The 24,492-nt window shown below is 37.4% G+C and overlaps 1 protein-coding gene across 6 annotated transcripts in view; it reads right to left on the bottom strand.

The window, feature by feature from the left end:
* Positions 1 to 24,492, bottom strand: part of FAT1 (FAT atypical cadherin 1) — a 135,654-nt gene that overhangs the window by 13,208 nt on the left and 97,954 nt on the right. For all 6 annotated transcript variants that reach the window (XR_009547664.1, XR_009547665.1, XM_060183644.1 and 3 more), the window contains exons 10-22: positions 17,336 to 21,403; positions 15,691 to 15,887; positions 13,042 to 13,195; positions 11,908 to 12,141; positions 10,168 to 10,557; positions 8,135 to 8,349; positions 7,723 to 7,860; positions 6,770 to 6,913; positions 5,752 to 5,949; positions 4,594 to 5,395; positions 4,342 to 4,473; positions 2,231 to 2,388; positions 1,163 to 1,625 (exon numbers count right to left, since the gene is read on the bottom strand). Coding sequence is in view for 4 of the 6 variants with exons in the window: in XM_060183644.1 (XP_060039627.1) it covers positions 1,163 to 1,625; positions 2,231 to 2,388; positions 4,342 to 4,473; positions 4,594 to 5,395; positions 5,752 to 5,949; positions 6,770 to 6,913; positions 7,723 to 7,860; positions 8,135 to 8,349; positions 10,168 to 10,557; positions 11,908 to 12,141; positions 13,042 to 13,195; positions 15,691 to 15,887; positions 17,336 to 21,403 (7,293 nt within the window). In the remaining 2 variants the exon portion in view is untranslated. The remainder of the gene's footprint in view (positions 1 to 1,162; positions 1,626 to 2,230; positions 2,389 to 4,341; positions 4,474 to 4,593; positions 5,396 to 5,751; positions 5,950 to 6,769; positions 6,914 to 7,722; positions 7,861 to 8,134; positions 8,350 to 10,167; positions 10,558 to 11,907; positions 12,142 to 13,041; positions 13,196 to 15,690; positions 15,888 to 17,335; positions 21,404 to 24,492) is intronic.

The raw sequence follows: 24,492 nt of genomic DNA, 5'->3' as shown, positions 1-24,492 counted from the left end.
TGGCAACACAACACATTTCAAGAAATACCTACTTCATTCAACTTTACCCAGGTAATAGAATGAGGACAAATTCTTTGCAGACCATAACTTGAAAGACATGTAATGTGAGTGTAATGAAGTTTCTTTCAGAGTTTTAGTCTGGAATATGCTCACCTACTCCTTGCATACAGTTACATACTGTCTATAGTCATATTACCCTGAATGCACCCAATCTTGTCTGATCTGAAAAGCTAAGCCAGGTTGGTTTTCACCTGAGTGAAAGAACTGACATATTCTGAATTCCCACTTAAATATTTTTAACCCTGCTCTATTAATTACTCAAAACTCTGTTTATCAGGCATGAGAGTTTTTATTTTAAAAGTTGGCTCTAGGGAGTTGGGCGGTAATGCAGTGGGTTAAGCGCACGTGGTACGAAACACAAGGATTGGGGAAAGGATTCCAGTTCGAGCCCCCGGCTCCCCACCTGCAGGGGAGTCGCTTCACAAGCGGTGAAGCAGGTCTGCAGGTGTCTGTCTTTCTCTCCCCCTTCTGTCTTCCCCTCCTCTCTCTATTTCTCTTTGTCCTATCTAACAATGACAAGAAAAATAACTACAATAACAAGGGCAACAAAAAGGAAAAAAAAAGTTGGCTCTATTACTGATAAGTGAACATAAGAAAGGAACTCATGGTACAGAAGCAATGGAGTACTTCAGAACAGGAAGGTAAAGCATCTGTAGGGGCTTAGGTTGTTCTGTAAAACCATATTCTTTTTTGCCAGTAGGGCTGTCAAATGAAACTGGACACTCAAGGCAAACAGCATCAATTCTAAAGTCCCCTTGCTCAGTGGTCTGGCTGGCTGGAAACAAGTCTAAACTTAGATATAGTTTGCCTGTTTTTACTGGTACACAATGAATGAGATGTGTAAAGAAACCCACCCTGCTCCAAACCTTGACGTGTCTGTAGGAGCCTGCATTCAGAGGAACTTTCCCATTCAGCCTGGTGGCTGGGAATAAGTCTGTGCCTGCCCTAACCCCATATCACACACTACTCAATTCAAACATTGCCCGCAACATCAATGATACTACTTGAATAGATAGAAAACAAAAATACGAATACTTGCAGACTTCCCTCAAGTACTTATATGTGTAAAATTTTAAAATGTTATTAACATTATGAAGTCTACCTCCAGTAGGGGATGGGTTGCAAATGCCTCCATTCTGGCAAGGGTTACTTGAGCAGTCTTCAGTAGCTGTTAATAGGCAGCCAGGAGACACATCCACTGATTCTTCAATATGTGCATGGCTTCTGGGTTTGTTATTTAAGGGGAGCTCTTGTCCATTCAAATAAATGGAATCCATACAACCCCGGAACCCATTACCAACTTGGGGGCTTCTTCCATGCCTTGTGCCTTGCTGGCGAATGTGGCCACCAAAAAACACATAGTTGTCCAGATTAAGGGTTTTCAGGGTCCCTGGAGCTGTGCCAGATGCAGTGTGAACTTGGTCTAGAACCAATCTAGCATAGTTTCCATTCACTTCAAGAGATACTGCATGCCACAGTCCATCATTAACCTGGATGCTTTGGACAGAGACGATTCCAGGGCCACTTCCACAGTCAAATTTGTACTGCAGCCTTCCATTATGAATCTATGATAAAAACACAATTTCCATTCCTATTACTTGCATAGAAAATTACATTTTCCGATCACAGACTTAAAGGAAAGGCAGTGAAGATGGAGCGTCAGTAAGGTTTATAATCAAGTACTACAGAACATATGCCTATTTGTTTAGTGTACAAATTAGAGAAATGGGCCTTTTAGGGCTTCAAGTGTCAATTGCACATCCAAAATATACCAAGAGGTGAGCGAGCAATAGTTACTGAGCAACCAAAAATATTGTTAGGTAATATCAAAAGTTCATAGTGAAATATGCCTCCCTTCCTAACAAAGTAAACAAGATAGGTATTGCTCTAAAACATATGTAGGGTCTCTTTAGAACATTCTATAACATTAATAAAATGTAATGTCACCACAGTTTAAAAATTTATTTAAAAAAAAACATCCATTTATCTGTGTGATTGCAGAACACAAAGAACTTATCATTTCTAAAAATATTACAGGTTTAGAATTATTAAATAACGAATTCAGTAATTTTGCATCATGTTTTCAAAAAGTGGGCAACATAAACATATAATGGAACTCATCTCTTTCTAGTATTTCGTAATCAGATTCAAGAATTATATGAATACTTACCTCTAAGATGCTATAGTCAGTACCTCGGGCATACATCACAACTGCATGAGTGGAGTAAGTTCGGAGCCTCATGGTCAATTTCATCTCTAATTTGTTTTCATTGTCCATTAGGCGGTATTTCACAAAGCTATTTCCACTAAATGTTAGAGATGAGCTTCCTATGTATCATTAAAAAAAAAAAAAAATCAGAACCAAGTCTAAGAAAATTTTTTAAATCTGGTTTTGAAATTCCCTCCCTAGAAACTGATTACGTTTTTATTTAACACTATATTATAAAATACAACTGCACAGGAAATGTTAGGGGCCAGGTGGTGGCACACGTTATAATGCACAAGGACCTGGGTTCAAGCCTCAAGTTCCTACCTGCAAGGGGAAAGCTTTTTAAGTGGTGAAACAGTCTTGCAGGTCTCTCTCCCCCTTCACTCTTGGTTCCTGGCTGTTTCTATCTAGTAAATAAATAAAGCTAATACAAGAAAAAAAAATTTTTTTTTAAAGGGAATGTCTATTTGATGGATAAACAGCTTAGCACAACTTGATCTCCATTTAGAAGAAAAAAATATATCACAGAAAAAGAAATTATGAAATAGTGAGGTGTTCAATATAAAATTTTAAGATAATTTAGGAAAACATTTACATAGACTCAAAGCAGTATGGAAAACCTAAAGGAAGACATGAAACATTCCTCATCATCTGGGCCCCACATCCCCTCAATCCCCTAAAAAAAAAAAAAGAAAGAGAAAATCCTATCAATCTGCAGGATTGAAACCATTAGGTAAAAATATGCAGAAGTGACAAAATGAAAATTAAACTTCACACTGAAAAACAACACTGCTAAACAAATCAAAAGAGCAAGGACATACAGATGGCAGGATGCAGATGTTAATATTCACAATACACAAAAAGGTTCACACAGAGAAAGTAAGAAAGAGGCAAAGAACCCAGATATAAGGAAAAGATAAACATGCCAGTCACAGAAGGAGAAATGCTCATGAGAAATAAAGGAAAAGACAACTTTCACAAGAAGTCAGAAAAATGCAAGCAAAAATAATAAGGTATCTTCTTATGCCTGCTAGATGAAAAGAATTTATATTTTTTAAATTAAAAATCTCCAAAACTGACAAAAGAATGGGACCTTGGTATAACTTACTGGCAAATGAACATAATATGAGATTTAGAAATTAAAAACATAGGGGCTGGTTGGCGATGCACTTGGTTGAGAACACGTATTGCAATGCTCAAGGACTGAGGTTCAAGGCCCTGGTACCCAACTGCAAGGGGGAAGTTTCACAAGTAGTGTAGCAGTGCTCCAGGTGTCTCTCTTTTTTTTTTTTTTCCTTTTTTTTTTCAATATTTAGTTATTCCCTTTTTTTGTCCTTGTTGTATTGTTGTAGTTATTATTGTTGTTGTTATTGATGTCGTTGTTGTTGGATAGGACAGAGAGAAATGGAGAGAGGAGGGGAAGACAGAGAGGATGAGAGAAAGACAGACACCTGCAGACCAGCTTCACCGCCTGTGAAGCGACTCCCCTGCAGGTGGGTAGCCAGGGGCTCGAACCGGGATCCTTACACCGGTCCTTGCGCTTTGCGCCACCTGCGCTTAACCCACTGTGCTACCGCCTGACTCCCCAGGTGTCTCTTTCTTACTCCTTCTCTAATCTCCCCCTTCCCTCTCAATATTTGTCGCTATAAAAAACAAGTTATTTTTCTAAAAGAAATTAAAATTTAGTTAGACTTTTATATACAAAGTCCTACTTTTAGAATCTCTTCTACAGCAAAGAAAAAACTAGTATTGAGGATACAGGAACAAAACAATCTTTAATAGAAAGGACCTTAATAACCTGAGTGAATTTCTTTTTTCTTCTTCTTTAAATCATGGCCACCAAGGTTACTGCTTGGAATCCATGCCTGTTACAAGTGGCCATTTTTTTGCTTGCTATCTTTCTGGATAGAGACAGAGAGGAATTGAGAGGAGAGAAGGGGGGAGGCATTTCTCTACACATAAAGAAAATGTTGAATAAATGATGATATGACATGTTAGAAAATAATGCACAGTTAAAGGGAAGCGTCTAGTTTACATACATTGTACCGAGAAGCTGTTCATCAGAATCTCACCTGGGCACTGTCCAAACTTGCCACCCGAGCAGACACAGGTATACTTTTCTTCTCTGGGATCAGAGACACATTCAGATCCCTGAGGACATGGATTGTCTTCACATCCGTGGTGAACAAGTGGACATTTTCCCTCTTCAAAAAAAAAAGATCTCATTAATAAAAACATCAAAAATGAAGTATAATGTGTTGTCTTTAAAGGCTATACAGGAAATAATCTATACCACTGATTTTCACCTGCTTAATGTGTATTACCTTTGCAGAGACACACAGCTGTTCTATGGTGGCGGGGAGTCACAAAACTGAGTCTAGCTGTGCTATGCGTTGACATGACATTTTCGTCTACAGATACCTTTTCATCACAAAATTTCCATGGGCAATCCAATCCTGCACAGAGCTTCTGGAATATATCTAATATCCGGACACCAATGATTTCCTCAATATCAGTCAGAGAAGAATTGATCTTGTGCAGAAGCTGTTTTGTTGAAACCTGGGCACTACCAGATTTCTCTACAAAAAGTAAGACATCCAGATGTGGGTGAGGTTCAGAGGGCTGCAAACTAACAATCTGTATGTCATTCCTCTTCAGACCTAAGATGTTCCTTAAAGCTCGCTGGAAATTGCGCCAGTAGTCACCAACAAACTCTTCTGGAGTGAGATTGGCAAAGCGAATAGCAATGGTGTGGTTCAACATCTCTTGTGTAACTTGTCTGATGTGCACGGTGATGTCAGCTGCCGTTGTAAACTTTCCATCTGTTACACTGATGTTGAGAGGGTATTGTCCTATGTCTAGTTTTTTGTGTGCTATCAGCTTACCCCCTGTGCTGGAAACAGAGAAGAGGTTGTCCATTTGGGGATCAAGACTGTAGGTTAAAGTGTCATAAACATCTTGGTCTGTTGCATGAATCTTCCCAATGACACCACCTGAGTATTCCTCTCCCACAGTAGTAATAAAAATTTCCAGTGGAAAAATTGCAGGAGGGTAGATGCTTTCTTCAATTACTCTAATGTCAACATATGTCAAAGATGATAACTGAGGTTTTCCATTATCTTCCACCTGCAAGAAAAAAAATTTAAAATATCAGCAGCAATAGGCCATTGTTTAAAGTATAATAAAAATATTTTTTTGCTTTTCAAGTTAACAAAAATTATCAATTTAGACACTTCTTTCCATGAAAAAAAAAAAAGGAAAGGATAAAGTCTCCCTTACAGCTCTTTCACTAAATTGCACTGAAGTTTAGTTCACATGCCTCTGATAAAAAAAGAAACAAGTGAATAAATGAGCCCCTTAAAAAAAAAAGATAACACTATGTATTTGTTTTCTTGTGAAATGTTGTTTACATATACAAAGATAAATTATCAGTACATCTTCTCTATGTATCAAGAGTAAAATTAAGAGAAATACTTCAATACCTTAACATGTAGTAAATAATGATCTTTCACTTTCCTCTTTATGGCAGCTGAAGTCAGGAGGACTCCTTGCTGATTAATTTCAAATGCTTTGTCATTATTTCCATTCTCAATAGTAAAGAAGAAGGGAGGCCCATTATGAGAAGAATCTTTGTCTGTTACTACAAGCTGTAGTACACTGAAGCCAATGGGCTTGTTTTCCTGTAAAGAATTTAAATAAATAAATAAATAAATAAAATAATTTGTACATTCATAACATTTCCACATAACAATACAACCCCCAGTAGATCCTCCTCTGCTATCATGTTCCAGGACCTGAACCCTCCCCCAACTCTAGAGTCTTTTACTTTGGTGCAATACAAGAATTAAATTAAACCTTTATGGTAAGAGACGTACTCAAAACTTCTGTAATAAGAATGACTGAGAAGTCAAAACCTACTGTTACTTTACTTGAAAGGAGGAGACAGAAGGAGTGGTAAAAGGTGGCAATGGGGATAAATGAGAGCAGGGACAGAGAAAGGTATGGAAAATGAAAATAAAATTGAAAGAGGGAATGAAAACTGGTTGGAGAGGTGGGTACAAATGTGAAATGAAATGTTTTGTGGTAGATAAAGTATGGAATATGAAGAGAAGTGGTGATGGAGGAGGGCTAGGACAAAAGCAAGATGGAGTAGAAAATGACAGTAAGGTAGAGAGATGGAATAAAGAGAAGTGAGGAAATGGGGTAAAGGAGGAAGGAGAAATAAAAGTGGGCCCTTGCTCTGCAAGGAGGAAAAACTACAGCAGCACATCAAGCCAGTGAAGAAAACATCTTAAAAACTTAAACACACACACACAGAGCCAAAAGCTTGGTTTCATCTTTAAAATGTTCATCTTCTAATACTGAAGTTTACTTTTTTTCCATTTTTCTAAAAGGCAGTCATTTTAGAGGGGGAAGAAATATATCAAACTAATGAATGAAGACAGTGAGTCATTTCAAAAGGAAGGCATGCAATGCACTCTCCAGCATTTTGAGGATTACCTGTATAAAAACACTGTAGTTTCCCTTGGAGAAGAGGGGAGCGTTGTCATTGACATCAGACACATCTATGTTGACAGTGGTTGTGTTGACTCTCGGTGGACTACCATTATCAGAAGCCTGAACTGTGAGTGTGTAACCTGAAATCTTTGGGGGGGGGGGGACAAGACAGAGAGAATGTATGTGCATTTTCACACAGCTCAAGAACAGAAGCGTACATGCCTGACTGACAACCTGGAAAGGCTTAGTGTTTTTACCATGTCCTCTGTGTGGGAAATTACTTAATCTATAAGCATACTGCAAATAATGCATCTACAAAATAAAAATCTGCTCAACAGAAAATGTTATAAATAGTAGATTCTTGGATGCCCCTTAGAAAGGCACTCATTTTATTATCCTAAATTTAAAATTGTGCAATTTTTAAAGTCAGAATGTTTGGGAAGTAGCATATCTCACAACTGACTGTTATTTTATCTTCCTCCTTCCATGGTCCTCTAGATAACACTTAAGACCTGTAGAACTCTTCTCCAAAAGCATTTTCCTTATAACTTTGGATGTAGACTTACAAATATTCAGATCATCTAAGGCCTGGAGCATCAAGTGTGAACTGTGTGTGTCCTATAATCTGTTCCTAAAATACCATTCTACCTTACCCCCCTTCACTTCTTTGTATGACTATTCTAATAATAATAAGCAAAACCACACAACAGAAGATGGGCTATTTCTTCCTAAATACAACTGTTATTGTCCAAATCTCGTATTAGTTAAAAACACATCTCTAATGTTCTTGAGATCTTCCCACTGTAATTATTTTTCAAGTTTTTCTATCTTTCTTGTCAGTTTCTAAGAACAGGGTACTTTCCATCATGTCCAGAAAATAATATTTATTACAAGGAACTTGTACTTGTGGATTTGCTAATCTGTAAAAGAAACTTATGCTAAAATTTCCCACTTACCGTTTCACGATCTAGAAGTTTGGTCACTTTCACTTCTCCCTTGTTTGGGTCAATTGTAAATGGACTTCCTTGATTGCCATCTATAATTGAATAGTGGATGTGGCTATTCAAAGGTCCATCAGCATCATCAGCCATAACCTAAGAAAGCATTATACTCTTGTTTAGAAGACAGCTAAAGAAAAAGACAGAAATCCACTAAGCACATCTCTAGTATCGACAGATGGCTATATTAACGCAATTATATCTACTAGTCAATTGTTGATTCAATTAACAAAAAAACATTTCCCTATCTAGAAGTCATTTTCAAACTAAGTTGAGAACAAAAACTCAATTTCTGCAAAGGTAAACAAACAAAAAAGACCCCTACAATAACAAAACCAAAACTGTATATAGGGGGGAAAACCACACACACCGTGATGACAGATTGCTCAAGAACAGCATCTTCACCGATCACTGCTGTGTAGGTGTCTTGGCTGAAGACTGGTGTGTTATCATTGATATCTGTTACATTAATGTTCACAGTTGCGACATCACTTAATGAAGGAGTGCCTCCATCAGTAGCTTCTACAGTCAGATAATATTCATGAGAGTTTTCATAATCCAGATTCTCAATGATAAATACGGCTCCTGACCAAAAAAAAAAAAAAAATCAAAGTTATCTCCAATACTTTAAAATGCCAACACTGTCTCCTATTACATACAATGAAATAGACAACTTCCAAAAAGAATTCTAATTTTCTCTTCAAAAAATTACTCGCCATTTATGGATTTTCTTTCTTCCTTTTTTTTTTTCCTAATTTCTTAATCCAACAATGAAGATATAAAAGTTTCCCACGCTTGGGTATGTATTTATTGCTTTTCACTGGTTACTTATTTTGTAACCTTGTCAATGGCATTTATGTAAAAATCATTTATTAAAATGATTTTCTTTTATTTATATATTTTTAAGTTCTCTTTATTTACTGGATAGAGACAGCTGGAAATCTAGAGGGAAGAGGGATGATAGATACCTGCAGCACTGCTTCACTATTTGCAAAGCTTTCTCCCTGCAGGTGGGGACTAGGAGCTTGAGCCCAGGTCCTTAAGCATTGTAACATGTGCTCAACAAGGTACACCACCACCTGACCCCTCTCCGCTTTTTGTTTTTTTTTAAACTTTGCTCACTGAATAGAGACAGAGAGAAACCAAGAGGGGTTAGGGAGATAGACAGGTAGAGGGAGAAAGAGAGGGGGGAGGGGCAAGAGAGAGAATTGCAACACTGCTTCACTACTTGTGAAGCCTTCCCCCTGTAGGTGAGAACTAGAGGCTTGTACACTGGTAAGTGTGCACTTAAGCAGGTGCACCACTGACTGACCCCTATAGTTGTTTTTTTTTTAATCTCTTCTCAACTATAGTTCACTAAAGACTTCATAATAGTCTAATAAGCAAAATAAAATTTTAAAAAGTACTGTGACTTTTAATTTCATTTTCTTTCTGCTTTCCTTTTGCGTAGAAACAGCCTTTTATTTAAGAAGTAAACTCTAGAATAACTGTTTACATTCTATCATTAAAACATTAGATTTAACAATTCTTGTACCATCTTTCCTTTTCATTTCAAGATAATCCACTCTACTTAAAATGAGAATTGGATAAAAAGAAAAACAAAAATTCTATGATATTTAAAATAGCATCATCACACACCTAGTCTTTATCTGAAGTAATCACATAAAATTAAATATAGTGTGAATGGAGCAACTTATTTGAATGTCCTAGGAGCCAAAACTATTGTAGACTACTTACTAGCAGGAGTATCAAGGCATTTATGCAAAAAAGTCAATAGCTCCTCTGACTTTTGACTTTGCTAATCAAAGTATTAGGTTGTTGGGAAAGTCATGATTTATTTTTGCTACATTTTTTAATGCAAAAAAAAAATGTCATGACAATCCAATATCATTCAAAGAACTTCAGGTGTAGGCTGGGAAGATAGCATAATGGTTATACTAAAGACTTTCATGCCTTGAGTCTCAGATGTCCCAGTTTCAATCCCCAATACCACCATAAGCCAGAGCTGAACAATGCTCTGGTAAAAAAAAATAACAAAATGTGCTTCAGCTGTTACATATAACTAGAAATAATAAAGAAGTCAGTGCAATCAACTATCCGATGCCCTCTACAGAAACTGTCGACAAAAAGATATAAACAATCTTATTTGAAGCCATCATACAAGATTCACCATTGCCCTAGGAAGAACTATCTTTAGAGTGATACCTTTTCTACTTAAAGTTAGCTTATAAGTTTATAATGTATATGCTGGAAATGCATTTTTATGTACAATTTTAGTTTAAAGTTGTTGAATTTCATCTTTTTAGTGCACTTACTGCCACTTTGCATAAGCAGAGTGCTTGACAATCTAATCTCTTTTTTGCAGAATGGTTTCTTTCCTCTTATTTCTATATAACAAGATACCTGTTTTAGAATCTATGCTGAATTTTCCATGTTCGTTCCCACTTATTATTGAATAGGTGATCTCTGCATTTGCTTCAATATCACGACTTGCTGCATACACTTGAAGAACCTCTGTTCCAATCAGAATGTCCTCAGATACAGTAGCACCATATTCACGATATTCAAACACAGGTGGGTTGTCATTTATATCCAAAACTGATACAATCACAGTGCCAGTAGCTGTCAGCCTCCTTGGCAAACCTTGATCTACAGCTTTCAAAGTTAGAGTATATACTGCTTGTAGTTCTCTATCCAAAGGTCTTTCTAGCTGAATGATTCCAGATAACTCATTAATGGAGAACTGTCCGTCAGCAGAGTTAATCATCGAGTAGGTTATCTTGCGATTCAATCCTGTCAAAACACAACATGCCAGGTATTTTAATTCAGGAAGCCTGAACACATTAAAAGAGAATATTAAACAGAAGAAATGTTTTTTTTTTGCCTCCAGGGTTATTGCTGGGGCTCAGTGCCTGCACCATGAATCCACTGCTCCTGGAGGCCACCCTATTCCCCCTTTTGTTGCCCTTACTATTGTAGCCTTGTTGTGATTATCATTGTTGTTGTTGATGTCGTTTATTGCTGGATAGGATACAGAGAAATGGAGAGAGGAGGGGAAGACAGAGAGGGGGAGAGAAAGACAGACACCTGCAGACCTGCTTCACCGCCTGTGAAGCGACTCCCCTGCAGGTGGGGAGCCGGGGGCTCGAACCGGGATTCTTACACCGGTCCTTGCGCCTTGCGCCATGTGCGCTTAACCCACTGCGCTACCGTCCGACCCCCGAACAGGAGAAATGTTAACAGACATAAAGATTCTTATGCTTATGACTATGACTCTCTTGTATAAGAACTTAATAATAGCCTCCATAAATCTTTTAAAATAAAGGCTTATTATTTAACATCAGTAACAAAGACTTTATTTTAAAAGCAGTATTTTGCTGTCTTCTCATTCATTTTTCGTTATTGATATGGTCAACAAAATTATTTCAGGCTATCAAAATGTTATGGATATAAAGTTTAGCCTTATGTCCACCTAGAAAAAAAATCAAAAGTACAAGACCTAGGTTTGATTTTAGCCATTGTACTGGAAGAAGCCTCAGTGCTGAGGGGTCTTTCCCTTTCTGTTGGGTTATCGCAAAAAGTTATGACTAATTTCTTCTATAATTTTCTATGCAAAAATGAGTCACCACTTTGCCAACAACCCAGTATTTCCATATCTGAGAAAGTCGTGCTGGTGGCAACAACAAATTTGAAAGGTATATAAAATCAACAATATAGGCTGTGCTTTTGTTATGTTTCTATGATACTAGATTTCTTTATGTCACTAATGGTTTGTCTACAAAATAACTAATCAGTTTTCACTAATTACTTCAAATATAATATGAAAAGTAATTAACAGTCATTAACTAGAAATGGTGGTGAAGCAGGTCTGCAGGTGTCTGTCTTTCTCTCTCCCTCTCTGTCTCCCCTTCCTCTCTCCATTTCTCTCTGTCCTATCCAACAACAACATCAATAATAACAATAAAAAACAACAAGGGCAACAAAAGGGAAAATAAATATTTTTTAAAAATATTTTTAAAAGATATTCCGTTTTTATGCTAAGGAATTAACATCATCAGTAATTTAACATGTACGAAGTGCCAACTAATTTAAATAGGGTGAATATTGGTTGTGCTGTAAGACAATGTGTCATCCAGATGATACCTGCATCTGCGTCTGAGGCCTGCACTCTAGTCAGCAAGGTTCCAGGCTCCGTGTTTTCAAACACAGTAACGGTATATGGATCAGCAGAGAATTCAGGGGTATTATCATTCACATCGTCTAAAGTGAGCACAATATTAGCTTGACAGAATCTTCCCCCTCCATCTGTGGCCTTAACTTGAAGATTATAAACTGCCTGTTCTTCACGATCAAGGGGGGCTAATGTTTTCAATTCACCTAAAAGCAAGCAAACAAGGACAAATGGACTCACGTGAAATGTAAGATGCAAACTGTAATAGCACATCTTATTTCTTCCTTTTTTCTTTTACAGTTACACAAATAAGTAGCAACCTTCCTTTAGAGAACAGATTGATCAAGGACAGAGTCAACCACTGCATGAGTATAGACATTGTCACACACTGCCACGTACCAACACTTTAAGTCACAAATCTTAAGGTTAGGGCCCGTCCATATTACATCTAATGTCACCAAAAATATGAGTTACCTTATTTACTAAATTCTAATTTTAAAAACTAACTGAAAAACTAGATTCTTATGTTTGCAAGTAGCTCTCTAGGGGTGATAGGGAGAATATAAATGAAAACAACTGGATTGTTAGAAAAGCCATGATCAATTTTTTTTGTGTTTTTCTACACAAAAAAGCACTATGAATTTACCAAAGATGCAGTATTACTTGATTTTAATTTTACAAAATATAAATCAAGGAAAAATTATTCTGATAATTTATAAATTAGCAGAATACTATTCAAAATTTTAATGAATATGGCAAAACTTATGGTTACAAACTAAAGAAAATCAATTCTATAAAATAAATAAAGCAAGTATTTTGTTATATATGTTTTAACTTTACAGATTTTTTTTTTAAGTTGATGTAAGTTAAGTAACTTCTAATCTTCTACTCCCTGGTTCATGGTTTTGGTGATATTTGTTAATTTTTAATCTCACCCAAAATTTACACATTAAATTACTGTTTGGATCTCCAAAACATGTCAATTTTTGTCGAACCAGAATATATTTCACAATAACAAAAATGTAACTTTACATTTCTCTTGTGCTGCAGCCCACATGGATGATGTGTTGAAACATAATTAATTCTGCTCTAAGCTCTGTCATTACCTGTATCTGGATTTAGTTGGAATTTTTCTGCACCGGGACCAAATAATGTGTAAGCAATTTCAGCATTGGAACGGATATCTGCATCTGTAGCAGAGACCTGCATAACCAATTTCCCAGGAAATGCATCTTCTGGAATCATGTCTGAATATAAATCCTGCAAAGATTTTAAATATTATTAACATAAAAATTCAAAATCAATACAACTGCTGACAGAAAGCATTTAACTTTACCTCAGAAAACAGAGAAAATACGTAAAAATTAAAACCCCAGAAATCTTCAATGCTTTTCTTTAAAAACAAGCAGGAGCTAAGTAAGACATAGTAATTTTACATTCAAAAATCAATGTGTTTTGTATCTAAAAAAAAAAAAACAACTAGAGGTAAATACAAGGTGAAACTTCAGCTCCTCTTTCTCACACTCCCCCCAACCCCCCCCGGAAAAGAGCTATGCAAGTATGGCACACATCTTTCCATGCACAAGTCCCAGCACTACATGGAACCATCATAGCACAAAAGGAAGCTCCATGAAAAAATACAGTGATCTTCTCCCCCCCCTTTTTAAATATTTTATTTATTTGTTAATTTGTTTATTTATTTATGAGAAAGATAGGAGGAAAAAGAAAGATCCAGACATCACTCCGGCACATGTGCTGTCGGGGATCGAGAACTCAGGACCTCATGCTTGAGAGTCAAAGCTTTCCCAGGTCCCAATGCACTGTAATGCATGCACTTAACTAGGTGCACCACCACCCAGCCCCACAATACACAAGATTTTGTTGGATTTGGTTTCTTGACATGTACACAGTTTTAAGTAAACTACATTTTGATTCATTTTATGCATCAGTATTTTATAATAATAACTGTTTCAAATGACCCAGTGTATGGATTTCATTATTACCTAACATGATAGTACATTATTATATTCAACTCATCTGCAAATGTTAAAAAAAGATAACTTGATTTCTACATGGTATTTTCCATACAGGTGTGCACACATACACACACACACATAAAATTCTCTGCTCTTCAAATACTGTCAAAAAGAAAAGAGTATACCAACACAGACTGGAATTACCTCAGTCTCTCAGAAATTCATGTTGCCTTCTGGCACAATTAAGTATTCATTTACCTGATATAGCTTTCCCTTCTCCACAGGTACAATAATATTGTACTTCTATTTTTTTTAATTTTTTTTAACATTTATTTACTTATTTCCTCTTTTGTTGCCCTTGGTTTATTGCTATTGTAGTTATTATTGTTGTTGTTGTTATTGATGTCGTCGTTGTTAGATAGGGCATAGAGAAATGGAGAGAGGAGGGGAAGACAGAGAGGGGGAGCAAAAGACAGACACCTGCAGACCTGCTTCACTGTTTGTGAAGCGACTCCCCTGCAGGTCAGGAGCCAGGGGCTTGACCAGGATCCTTACACAGATCCTTGTGCTTTGTGCCACATGGGCTTAACCTGCTATGCTACCACCCGACTCCCAACACTGTACTTCTAACTGTTCTCATTCTTCCATCTCTGCTCCATTCTCCCTAGGTAAATACTTTTCTCTACTCTTTCTTTCATTGTCATTATTTTTGCAAATTCATACGCCAAGTTTACATACCCTTCCTGAATATTCATCCTCATTCTACCGGTCACTGGCTGATTTTCCCTCCCTATCAGATAGATAAAGACAGGAAGGGAGAGAAAAATAAATAGACACAGAGTGGCTATGGGCAGATACCAAAGTACTGGTTCCACCATCCATGGAGCTTCCTCTGGGCAACAACAGTGCTTCCAAGAGGTGCCCTACTGGGTGAGCTATCTCCTGGCCTTCAAATTCACTTCAGGCAGTTCTTGATTCATGTTATCTCCATCTTTCAAATATCAAAGTATCAGAGTCCTTACTTTTTCTAGGATAAAGTTTCCAGTTTCTTGAAATGACCTTCACAGGTGTCTATAATTCAATTATCCTCACACCCCATTGTCTTTCTAATTCCTCCCCTCATAAACTATTCACCATCTCCTGAAGCACTGTCTCAACATTTTTTTCTCTTCCTCCTCCTCCGGCCCTAGGAACTAGTCATTTTAAGTCTTCACCTTGCAAACTCGGATTGGAACTGCTCTTCTTTGTTGTCTAAGTTGTTCTTCTATTAAATGGCAGGCTCCACAGGTGCAGGAACAACATCATTACCTTGTCAGTTTCTCGATGTATAGAAAACCCATACCCCAAAGTGGTTACAGAGCTCTGTAAAAGGCGCTGCTGCTCAGATTACTCCCCATTCTCCCTCTGTCCCACCCCAACCAAAAAAAAAAATCTTCCATTGCCACCATTCTCCCTCTTTCCCACCCACCCCCCAAAAAAAATTCTTTCATTGCCAAATGATAGCTACTGCTTCATGAAAACTTATGGAGCATTTTAAAACACAACCACAGTCCTATTATTAATTCACAGTACTTCTAGTGAGGGCTTTAGCCTATTTAGCATTCCCCAAAATAGTTCTGAAGTTATCCTAATTTTTGCCCCACCTCTGCTTAAACAGTAAAAGATTTAAGATATAAAATGCATCTGAATTATACTCCTGGACCACATGACAATTCTATTGATAGGTTTAAGAAATCTGAGTTAGTAATAAATAACTTTAAAGAAAGAAGAGTAGCCTACCTTTTCACAAACTGGACTATTGTCATTTGCATCAAGAACTTTTACTTCAACTATAGCTTTTGAAGAGAAGGTTCCATCAGTTGCTGTTATAGTGAGAAGATAATTGTCCCTTTTTTCCCTATCTAGAGGTTTCTTCACATAGACTTTCCATTCATTCTGTATATTTTCAACAGCAAATTGCCCCAAAGGATCCCCACCTGTTAAATCAACAAGAGATATATTCAAATTTACTGAAATCATAAATTAAAAAAAAAAGATAAATTGCATCAAAGTCAGATGTGTTTTGAAAGAATTAAAGTTTGGGAGTTGGGTGGCAGCACAGTGGGTTAAGCACACATGACACAAAGTTCAATGACCGGTGTTAAGATCCCAGTTCGAGCCCCCAGCTCCCCACCTGCAGGGGAGTCACTTGACAGGTGGTGAAGCAGGTCTGCAGGTGTCTATCTTTCTCTCCCCCTCTCTGTCTTCCCCTCCTTTCTCCATTTCTCTGTTCTATCTAACAATAATGACATCAATAACAAGAAAGGCTTACTAAATAAAATAATTATAAAAAAGGAATTAAAGTTTAAAAGAAAGTTATGGGGGGGGGGGGCAGGCGGTGGTGCACTTGGCTAAGCGCGCACATTATAGAGTGCAAGGATCCAGGTTCAAGCCCCGGTCCCCACCTGCAAGGGAAAAGCTTTATGAGTGGTGAAAGGGCTGCAGGTGTCTCAATGTCTCTCTCCCTCTCTATCTTCCCCTCTCAATTTCTCTTTGCCTCTATACAATAATAAATAAATAAATAAATAAATAAATAAATAAATAAATAAATAAATAAAGCATTAAGAAAAAGAAAAAAAGAACGTTATGGGTGGCTCCAAGGTCTCAGGTTCAATTCTCCAATCCATTATAAACCTGAGCTGCTCAGTGCTCTGGTTAGAAAAATTAAGAAGGGGAGTCGGGCTGTAGCGCAGCGGGTTAAGCACAGGTGGCGCAAAGCACAAGGACCGGCATAAGGATCCCGGTTCGAACCCCGGCTCCCCACCTGCAGGGGAGTCGCTTCACAGGCGGTGAAGCAGGTCTGCAGGTGTCTATCTTTCTCTCCTCCTCTCTGTCTTCCTCTCCTCTCTCCATTTCTCTCTGTCCTATCCAACAATGACAACAACAATAATAACAACAAGGGCAACAAAAGGGAATAAAAAAAAAAAAAAACATTAAAAAAAAAAAAAGAAAGAAAAATTAAGAAAATTGCACTTAAATTTGGAAGTACAGCTTACTCAGAAAAAAATGAACTTGCATTAAAATGTGTATTTAAACACAGCATTAAATCAAATAAAATGCAAAGACTACTAGATAATACTTTAGCTTACAATGAAACCATAGGCTATTCCTTTTAATTATAATATATTAAATGCTAAATATAAGGTTCAACAACATGAGTCAGAAAAACTAAAAGCAGTTAATGAAACAACCGTTAAGCTTTGCTCAAAGACTTTGGGATACTTTAATAATCACTTTGAAATACTTTTATCGATGTTATTTGTACTTGTGTGAGATAAGCTTAAAAGTGCTGTTTTAGCTCCAATTCCCATAAAATGTGCTTTAGTACCTCTACTTTGAATACAATTTAATTTTAAATTAAATCACAGAGTTTAACTCTTCTTACCTGTTATGTAATATGTAACTTGTCTGTTGATCTCTTCAGAATCAGCATCTGTGGTACTTAAGATGGCAATGACACCACCGGGTAGGTCGTCTTCACTCACAGTTCCTTTATAAATCTCTGCAGTGAATCGAGGAGGGCTGTCATTGACATCAGTGACAGTGACATCCACAATGGCTGTGGAGGAGAGCTGAACCTTTTCACCATGGTCAGATGCAACCACTTTAATCTGGTAATTGTGTCTCTTTTCATGGTCCAGTTCTTTTAGGGTTGTAATCCAACCTGTTTCCATGTTAATGGCAAAAGATTCAATGACTTCTACACTCTGTGACTGATCTAGACTATACATAACTTGGCCATTGGTTCCAGAGTCAAGATCAGATGCCCTGACCTGGATGACTCTACTACCTCCAGGTAGGTTTTCAACAATAAATGCCTCATATGGGTTAGACTCCAAGACTGGGCTGTTATCATTTGCATCTTTTACTTGGATACTAACATCTACAAAAGCCACCACCTCATAGTCATTGTGAGTACACCTGGCAAGTATGGAAAACTGATACCACTTAGTTGTCTCATGGTCAAGACTCTTCTCCAGTTTCAGTCTACCACTCTGTTTGTCAATCACAAAGAACTCATCCCTATTACTTTCTGGAGTGTTTCCTTTGACAAGGCTATAAAGAATAGTCCCACTATGTTCTGCTCGGATGAGATCAATTTCTGTCCCAATAGGGATGTCTTCTGAAACAGTATAGGTGTAAAATGGTTCTGAAAATTTTGGAAGCTGAATTTCTGGTGGAAGTATTTTCACATAGACAGGCACAACAGACTCTCTTGGTGGAGACCCATTATCCACAGCTCTAACAAAGAAAGTGAAGAACTCATTTTCTAGGCCAATTAAGCTTTCCTTTGTTGTAATTATGCCAGACAGTTTGTTGATTTCCAAATTCTCCTTAACACTTTCAGAATCCGCTTCCATGGCATAGGTGACATCAGCATTGGAACCCTCGTCTGCATCACTTGCAAGAACTTTAATGACTGATGTTCCTTTGGAAGCACTGGATCCAATGTTCACTTCATATTTGGTGGCCCGAAACTGTGGTGCATTATCATTGTCATCTGTAAGGATGACATTAACAGTGCAAAAAGCAACTTTTCCTCCAGCATCCTTAGCCATTAAACGAATTGCAATTACTTTTTCTGCTGGAGTTTCTCGGTCAAGTTTTTCCAAAGTAAATATCTGTCCTCTCTCATTTGTATAAAATTTGTCTTTGGCAAAGTCATTTACAATATGATAAGTAAAGTGACCATAAATACCAGAATCCCTATCAGTTGCTTTAACCTCAATCACCAGGGTGTGTAAGGGAGCATTTTCAGCTAGCTCCACTTCATACTCATTCTGAAGAAATACAGGACTGTGCAAATTGCCTCCAATTACAGTTATATGAACCTGAGCCGAACTTCTAAAGACTCCATCAGAAACAGAAATGTTAAGGCTGTAAAATGGCTTCAAGGTGTGTCGGCGCAGGTTTGAGAATGTGATAATCCCTGTTTCACTGTCAATGACAAAATTCTTATGATCATTGCCAGACAGAATGGAATATTCCAATTTGTCTATGTCTGAACTGTCTGCATCATAGGCTTTTACACAGGTCACAAAATGCCCATGAGTGGCATGCTCACTAATTTTGGCTTCATAAATATGTTGGTCAAATAATGGAGGATTATCGTTGAGGTCAGTGACATCTACTGTGACAATCACCTCACTGCTTAGTGAGGGCATGCCACTATCAACAGCCCTTACAAAAATTTTGTGTTGTTGGAACTGCTCATAATCCAAACCTCTGACTAGTGAAATGAGACCAGTGCTGCTATCTATGTGGAAATGATCATGACTCTTGCTATGATTGCCAAACATATGGTATGAAATTCCTCTATTTGGTTCTGAATCAGAATCTGTTGCTCTCACTTGAACAATAGATGTTCCAATTACGGATGCCTCGGACAGCGTTGTAGCATAAGACTGCTGAACAAACACAGGAGGGTTATCGTTGATGTCTTCTACTATTATGTCAACAAATACTTCAGCATGAGCACCTGTCAAAGAGTCAGTGGCTCGTATGTTCAATTTATATGCTGGGTGGGACTCAAAATCCAGAGGAGATATGACATTTATAACACCTGTGTTAAAGTTGATAGTAAACTGGCTAAAAGGATCCCCATCTGTGATGCTATAAAACACTTTCAGCCCTTCTGGACTGTTGGCTTGTACATGGACCACTGGACTGTGCACCTGGATATTCTCAGGAATCTCTGCACTGTAGAAAGGTTTTTCAAACACAGGCATGGCTTTGTTCATCACAGTGATTGGAACCATAACTTCTGTGGAAAAAGCAGGGTTTCCGCCATCTTTTGCAACCACTGTAACTACATATTCTTTATTTAAGGTATCAGGTTCAAATTGCCTTTTCAATGAAATTTCTCCTGAAGGTCCAATTTGAAAGTTTTCATGATGTTCTTTAAGGTAGTAATGTATTTCCCCATTTCTGCCAACATCTCTGTCTACAGCGGTAACGTGGCGAATAATGTGTCCCACTGAAGTATCCACTTTAACAACAGCATAGTAAGGAAGGTTGACAAACACTGGTGCATTATCATTTTGATCTTCTATGGTGACCTTCACGATAACATGAGCCACTGCTGAAGGTTTATGTTCTTGCGTCACCTCCACTACCACATCAAATACCTCCTGCTGCTCACGGTCAAATGGTATACCCGTGGTTGACAGAACTCCTGATGTACGGCTTATTTTAAATCTGCGATCTGGGTTGAGAATTTGATAAAATAATGGCTCATTGATGGGATTTCCAATAGCAGTGATGACAGCTAATGTTCTGGCTTCTGTGGAATTCTCTCTTACAACTGCTGAGTAGACATCTTGGGTAAATTTTAGCTGACTTTCTTTACTTTCTTTCACATTAATCTTTACAGAGGTAAAACTGGCAAATCTACCATCAGAAGCTCTGATGGTTAACTCATAGCGACTTCTTAACTGAGTTGTGTTTTGGACAGTTAGAGTACCAGTCTTATAGTCCATAAGAAACTTCTCTCCAATGTTGCCTTCAGTGATGGAATATAGTAACTGTGAGAATGCTCTTGAATCAGCATCTGTAGCATTTACAGTGATGATTTTTACTCCTCTGTATGTTGGTAACAAAAGAGATGCTTCATACAATGATCTGGAGAATACTGGAGGGCAGTCATTGATGTCAATTACATGTATAGTTACATTAGCTGCATATTCAGCAAACAAACGTGGTGTTCCCATGTCATGGACTTGTACAGTAAAGTGAAAAGTGCTTGTTTCTTCATAGTCCAAACTTTGTACTGTATGAATAGCACCAGTGCTAGGATCAATAGCAAAATATTTGTGTATTGATGGTTCAACAATGTGATAAACAAGCAAAGAATTTGATTCTTTATCTAAGTCAGTTGCCCGAATCACTAACGGGACATTCTTGTCTGTTAGGACCACACTGTTAATTGAAGCTGATTCGCTAATGAGTCCAGTATATTCAGTTTGCACAAAAATTGGCAAGTTGTCATTTTCATCCTGAAGATGGACTAGAACAGTTGTGTTAGTAGACAAGCCAGCCATGTTGGTTCCTTGTATTATCAATGTATAAATGGGCAAAGTTTCAAAGTCCAGGGCTTTCTGAGTGACAATACTTCCAGAATGTGGATTGATATCAAAAGCATCAGCTATATTTCCATCTTTTATTTCATAGACTACTGATGACTGACTATGGGCTGACACCATTCCTACAAAGCTCCCAGTGCTGATAGTTTCACTAATTTCAACAGAATACTCTTTTGATGTAAACTTAGGAGAGGCATTGTCAGCAATTGTGACAAAGATATGCACAGAAGTTACTTCACTCATCGGTGGATTGCCTTTATCTGTTGCTTTTACCATCAAATCATATTCCACTTGTTTACTTCGATCTAATTCTTTGGCAGTTTTTATAGAACCCAAGATGGGATCAATTGTGAAAGAATTTCCAATATTCCCTGGAGGGAAAAAAAAAAAAAAAAAAACCATGTTAACAGAAAAATCCAACGGCCAATAAAAGCAATAGTTGGAGATACAAAAATTTCCTTTACAATTATACAGAAACTCAGATATTATCAACATTTGATTCGGACTTACCGCACTCAAAATCAAATTGTAACACTTTTTTAAAAAAAATCTACCTAAAATATAGCAGTCTTCAATTATGTCTGGAAATTAAGCAAAGCAGGGAAAAAGAGAAATATCAATTGTTACCCAATTCATTAATTATTGGCTGAGTCAAGAATGTCACCCACAGTTGACAATTCTCCAAGAGTGCTTCAAAATGCTTTAAAAAATGTTTACATTTTTCAGTATTTATCACCTGTAAATCTTCAAGAGTCTCATGTATAACAAAAAGGTAGACTTTAATTCACTAAGAAAACTTAGCAGGATAGGTACCCCTTTCTGTTTAACTATTCAGAAAGAAGTAAATACACCTGAGTAATCACACCCAGCTATATCCTATTAACCTTTTTTTTTTTTTTAAGGTCCACTTATTCTCTATGTCAGTAGTTCTCATCTGAGGGTGATTTTTCTTTGCCCCAGTAGGGTACCACTAAAATCTGATGGATAAAGACTAGGGGTGCTAATGAACATCTTACAATGCACAGGACAGCCTTAACAACAAAGACTTCTGGGGTGGAGAGGAGAGGTCCAAAATATCAACAGTGCTGAAGCTGACAAATTGTAGGATACATTGTTTTATTTGTTGTTTTTTTTTTTCCTAGTTTTACTATACATATGTATTTGAATGCATATGGAACCCTACAATATTCTGGTTGTGTGCCATCCACTGGAATCTTAAAAGTAACCAGTAGTTTGTATTATCTCTGACTTTGGAAAGACCAAGGCAGAGTGAAGGTCCTCAAACTGATACAACCATGAACCCTTTTTAGTTTTTTTAAACAAGAATCCAGATTCTACTATCCTACTCTCAGAACTGAATCAATTTCTCCCATATGAATTATTCAAATCACCCCACATGAAGCTGGTTTGTCACTTAGCTGCTTTTTTCAAATTCTGTTCTTCTAGAAAGTTTGCAATCAAATGTGGCATTTCACAGGCCATATTTGCAAACCAAGGAATTAACCAAGCATTTTTTTTTTACTTTAAATCATGACCATTAAGTACCTTCCTCAACATTCATTACCGTACTCTATACGTTAAAAAAAAAAAAAGTACTTTTTTTTGAGGTCAGACCCAGTCTGGTTCTCATTAAGTCTGCCTGGCTCTGAGTTTAGTGCTGAGACAGTGACTTAGTCTCCCACAGGGCAGAGGCCCAGGCTTTGTAAAGACCTCAAAGCTCTGAGCTAAACACTGGTGCAAAAACAGGGCCCTTGCTACCTTGCCAGGTCTCACAGACACTAATTTCCGGACTGTCTGTGTTTATGAGAGTCAGTGGTTCCAGATTCACTAGTCTCTATCATCCTAACTAAGTGCCACACACACCATCTTCCCAAACTGAATGACTGCCTGCCTGGACTGACACAAACCAGTGGCAACTTTTGAGCAAATTGTCTTTATCCCCTGTAGACTTTGCTACATGTGTACTAATAAAGCAGCCAAAACCAAAATGAATATTTTATATTCATTTCTCTATATATGCAATTCTCTCTTAATTTACATGGTGAGGTCCTATTTTGCTAATAAAGCTTGAAATATACCAAACCTCACACAGAGGACTGAATATATGATTTTTATCTGCACTGACTGGCAGTGTTGGAATACTGCTTAAATTGCTCCCTTGTCCTCCCGTAGCACTGGTCTCCTTCCTTCATCCTCTACCAGTAAATCCTCTCCTGGGATAGTCTTTCTCCTGGCTACTCTCACTGCTTCTCCATCTACCAAATTACCCTGTTTTGAGAATGTCATGGTTAAGGCCTACCTTGACTTTCCCCTTCAGGATGGCTGTTTTTGCCCCCTTCCTATCTTATGTTTTCTTTATAGCACACACTGCACTTTGTTTTATCTACCCTCCCACTAAGCTGTATGTTCCATTTAAGCATGGTTTATTTCAATTATTTATAATCACAGGTGACTAGAAAAACATCTGATACATAGCAGATACTCAGCAAATATTTGTGGAATAAAAAAACGTATACATCTAAATGGGAAGACAACATATCAAATAGCAAAATGGTTAGTCAGCACCTAATATCAGCAATGAGATACTCTATTTATGCTTCCTTAACTTTATATTCTGCACTTATATCACTATCAACTGCCATTTGCATGATTAAACATTTTATTTAAAAGCACTATCAGGGAGTCAGGTGGTAGCGCAACGGATTAAGCGCATGTGGTGCAAAGCACAAGATCCGGCGTAAGGATCCCGGTTCAAGCCCCTGGCTTACCACTTGCAGGGGAGTTGCTTCACAAGCAGTGAAGCAGGTCTGCAGGTGTCTATCTTTCTCTCCCCCTCTCTGTCTTCCCCTCCTCTCTCTATTTCTCTGTCCTATCCAACAACGACATCAATAACAACAACAATAGAAACCAAGGGTAACAAAAGGGAGTAAATAAATAAAATATAAAAAATAAATAAAAGAACTATCAAAGTAAACATGTAATAACTGTGGATATGACCAAAAATCAAACCAAAACAAAACAAAAAAAAAACCCAATCGTGAAATTCAGTAATAGTTATTCGCAGGATCTTGACTTTGGTAAGAACAGCTCTGACCTGTCATAACAGCAGGGAAGATAAATAAGGATTCACTTAGTAAACTAGTATATGGATCTCATAAGGCACTGATCTACCAAAAAAAAACAAAACACATTTACCAAACATTGAAATAGATGGCATTTACAAATGAATTAAGAGGCAGTGGCAAGTCTATAATAGGTTGGAGGGTTATTCATTATTGTAGTTGGAGAAACTGGTGATTTCTATATATGATAAATTGATCTTCAATTTATCTGAACAAACATAAGGACAAAAGGCAGTGAAGCCATGACTGCAAAAGTCTCTTGCTCTTTCTCTCTCTCCCTTCCCCTCCCCTTTCAGTTTCTTTCTATTCTATCAAATAAAAAAAGGAAAAAAAAAATG

The sequence above is a fragment of the Erinaceus europaeus genome, chromosome 2 (assembly GCF_950295315.1).
Source record: "Erinaceus europaeus chromosome 2, mEriEur2.1, whole genome shotgun sequence".
Lineage (NCBI taxonomy): Eukaryota > Metazoa > Chordata > Mammalia > Eulipotyphla > Erinaceidae > Erinaceus > Erinaceus europaeus.
This window is presented reverse-complemented; position numbering and strand designations above follow the sequence as displayed.